Source organism: Arvicola amphibius, chromosome 1 (assembly GCF_903992535.2).
Source record: "Arvicola amphibius chromosome 1, mArvAmp1.2, whole genome shotgun sequence".
Classification (NCBI taxonomy): domain Eukaryota; kingdom Metazoa; phylum Chordata; class Mammalia; order Rodentia; family Cricetidae; genus Arvicola; species Arvicola amphibius.
Genome location: NC_052047.1, coordinates 105,545,646 through 105,548,591, shown reverse-complemented (window position 1 = coordinate 105,548,591; position 2,946 = coordinate 105,545,646). Strand labels below are relative to the sequence as shown.

Genomic DNA, 2,946 nt, shown 5'->3' with positions numbered 1-2,946 from the left:
TTAGTACTCAATAATTTTCACGTGTGAGAAGAGGCTAAGCACTCGGTCCCGAATCTGTTTTGTCTTGATACCATACACCAAGGGATTGACTGTGGGGGGCACTAGAAGGTACAGGCTTGACAAGATGATGTGGACACTTGGAGATACATTCTTGCCAATGCGATGAGTTAAGAAACTAAACAGTCCAGGTGTATAGAAGGCAAGAATGGTGCAGACATGGGCAGCACAGGTGCCCAGGGCTTTAGAGCGGGCATTCTTGGAAGAAAGCCGGAACACTGCCTGGAGAATTTTTACATAGGATGTAGTTATGAGCCATAGATCCAATGCTATCACCGAAAGGGCCACTGAAATTCCATATGCTCTGTTAATGAGAGTGTTAGCACTGGCTAACTTCACCACAGCCATGTGCTCACAGTAGGCATGACGAATAATATAGTTTGTGTAGTAGGGCAGCCTCTTAATTAGAAGAGGACATGGCAAAACCATGAACAGAGCTCGACCCAGCCCAACTAAGCCCAGTTTAATAACCAGAGAAGATGTAAGGATGGTCGAATAATGCAGTGGGATACAAATGGCCACAAAGCGATCAAAAGCCATGGCCACCAGGATGGCTGATTCAAAAATGCAAAGTGTGTGGATAAAATACATTTGTGTTAGACAGACATCAAACTCAATCCAGTGTTCATCAAACCAGAAAATATCGAGCATTTTCAGGGCTGTGGAGCACGTAAGAAGCATATCAGTCATTGCCAGCATGCAAAGGAAGAAATACATAGGCTGGTGGAGGCTTGGTTCTAGCTTGACAGTAGCAAGGATTATGGTGTTCCCCAGCAAGGTCAGGACAAACAGGAAGCAGACAGGAATGCTGATGAAGCAATGAAAATTTTCCAAGCCAGGAATACCAACCAAGTAGAAAAATGAAATGTAGTGATGTGTGGTATTGTTTACCATGTTAAAACCAGGGGTGTTTTAAGGTTAGTTAACAATAACTAGGATAATCTCCAAAATACAGAGATATGATTGCAAAGCATTTCTTCCAACGTTTTTATGTGTAGAATCTAGAATTCAAACTTAAATCTCCAAAATACTAAAAAGACTCAGGTAAACTATCGCATTCTACGGAGCTTCAGCATTATCTGCAAAAGAAAATACTACATTCATTACATATGTTAATCATTGACTTTGTCAATTAAATATTTAATTAAATCTTACTACAAATTTTCCATTTTTATGAAAAGTAAAGTTGATAAAATAAATGTTCTGTATTTAAGCCAATGGTTTTTAAGAAATTGCAATAAAATATGGAGACTTAAACATAAAGTATAAAAAGTGATGCAACAATTGGGAAATATTTTGATCTTCTAAAATGCTCCTGTTAGTATTTAATATTATAACTAATAGTTGATCATTCAAATAAAGTATAATAAAACCAAGAACATCATAGAAATTGGATGATTTTCACCCATCATTATCAAATTTATGCATATTTGGGAAAATAATCTAATTTTAAAAATCTTCTTAGCTTCATTTTCTGTTTTACCACTGGGTGCCAATTCATTTGGTATAAGATAAAAGGTTCCCATGTGCATATTTTAGGACACAGAAATCCTAAAGACGCACAAAGAAGACAAGCAAAAGCAGATCGGTCATGTTAAAGTTTGCAAGTCTTAGATAGGAAAAGTAGGAGTTATCAACAGAATATTGATAGTGAGCTACCATCAGGGACCTCACAAGCTGCCTTTCCTGTGTAATGGCTAAGACACATGGCATATATATTTCATATCAACTAAACATTTTATGTTGGAGAAATATTGTTATTTCTACCCACATTCCTTGTTGAAAATGTGAGCTATCAATATCATGCTTCATTTTGAGGCTTGGAAGTTGAGCATAAATAAACTCAACTTTGATTTTGATTTTTCATATGTAAAGAGAAAGAGATTATTCTAAAATTATAGTCCTTCTATAACTTTTATTAAACACGATTAGCGGTGCTAGATAAACAAACATACAAACTGACAATTTGGATATAACTTTTAAGCCACAAGTAGTGACCATTGAGAGGCAAATTAGCATACCTTTGTTCCCCTCCTAGTTTAGCAAAAGAAACCTTACTGATTAAAACTAATACAACGTGACCTTGGTAAATAGTGCAATAATTACAAGCTTATTATTGTCTCCTATAGGTCATCTCCATGATGACTATGTGTATTTTCTGTCTCAAGAGAAAAGAAGCAAAGCCATTTCTCTAAGAACCTTTTCCTAGGTTTCTAAGGTGTACATATTTTGCTAATAATTATTTGGTGCATTACTCTGTCACCCAGTCATAAATAGCAGAGGCTTAAACTGGTCTTTGTCTTCTGGATTCACTTATCCCTGATGGATGTTTCATCCACAGTTGCTAACTCTCATCCTGTTAGTTTTCTACTTTTTTTTTCATTCTATGTCAGTTTTATTCAGCAGACTTTGGACAAAAGAAAGAACTCAAGAAAGTCGGTTGTTAGGGTAGACCAGAAGCTCTTAGCATGGCGTATATTTTCACAAGCATTCCATTGATTTTTTTCAACTTTTACCTAAAGCCTTTGTCCATGCTTACATGAAAGCTTACTCACAGTTATTGTCCAAACTTCTTTTTTCTTCAACTGTCTTCTTGCAACATTCTTTCCAATTTGTGTCACAAGTAACATATTAGGAAATCACTCCATAACAGAAAATAACATGAACAGTAAGATATTTGGAAATAATTACTTCATAATTATCAAATTAACTTGTTCAGATACCAATTCATTATCTTTCAAATATATAGCATATGGTGCCATTTCTCTGTGTTCCGTGTCCGCATCTCACTTGCTTTTATCTTCTCTATACGGAACACTGTCTTATGACCTATGATGCGGGTGTTTCTGTTGCATCATGTAGGCAGCATCTGTAAATTCAGTAGCTATG

The 2,946-nt window shown here is 36.0% G+C and overlaps 1 protein-coding gene across 1 annotated transcript; it reads right to left on the bottom strand.

Annotated features, from left to right (window-relative positions):
• On the bottom strand, positions 1-951 carry LOC119803491 (olfactory receptor 52K1-like). Its single transcript, XM_038314846.1, has one exon. It carries the CDS (start codon positions 949-951, stop codon positions 1-3), a length of 951 nt encoding a protein of 316 aa, XP_038170774.1.
• Between the last annotated feature and the right edge of the window lie 1,995 nt (positions 952-2,946).

What these genes read in the sequence shown, in the direction of transcription:
- LOC119803491 (XM_038314846.1), bottom strand. Translation starts at nt 951, where the DNA reads ATGGTAAACAATACCACACATCACTACATTTCATTTTTCTACTTGGTT.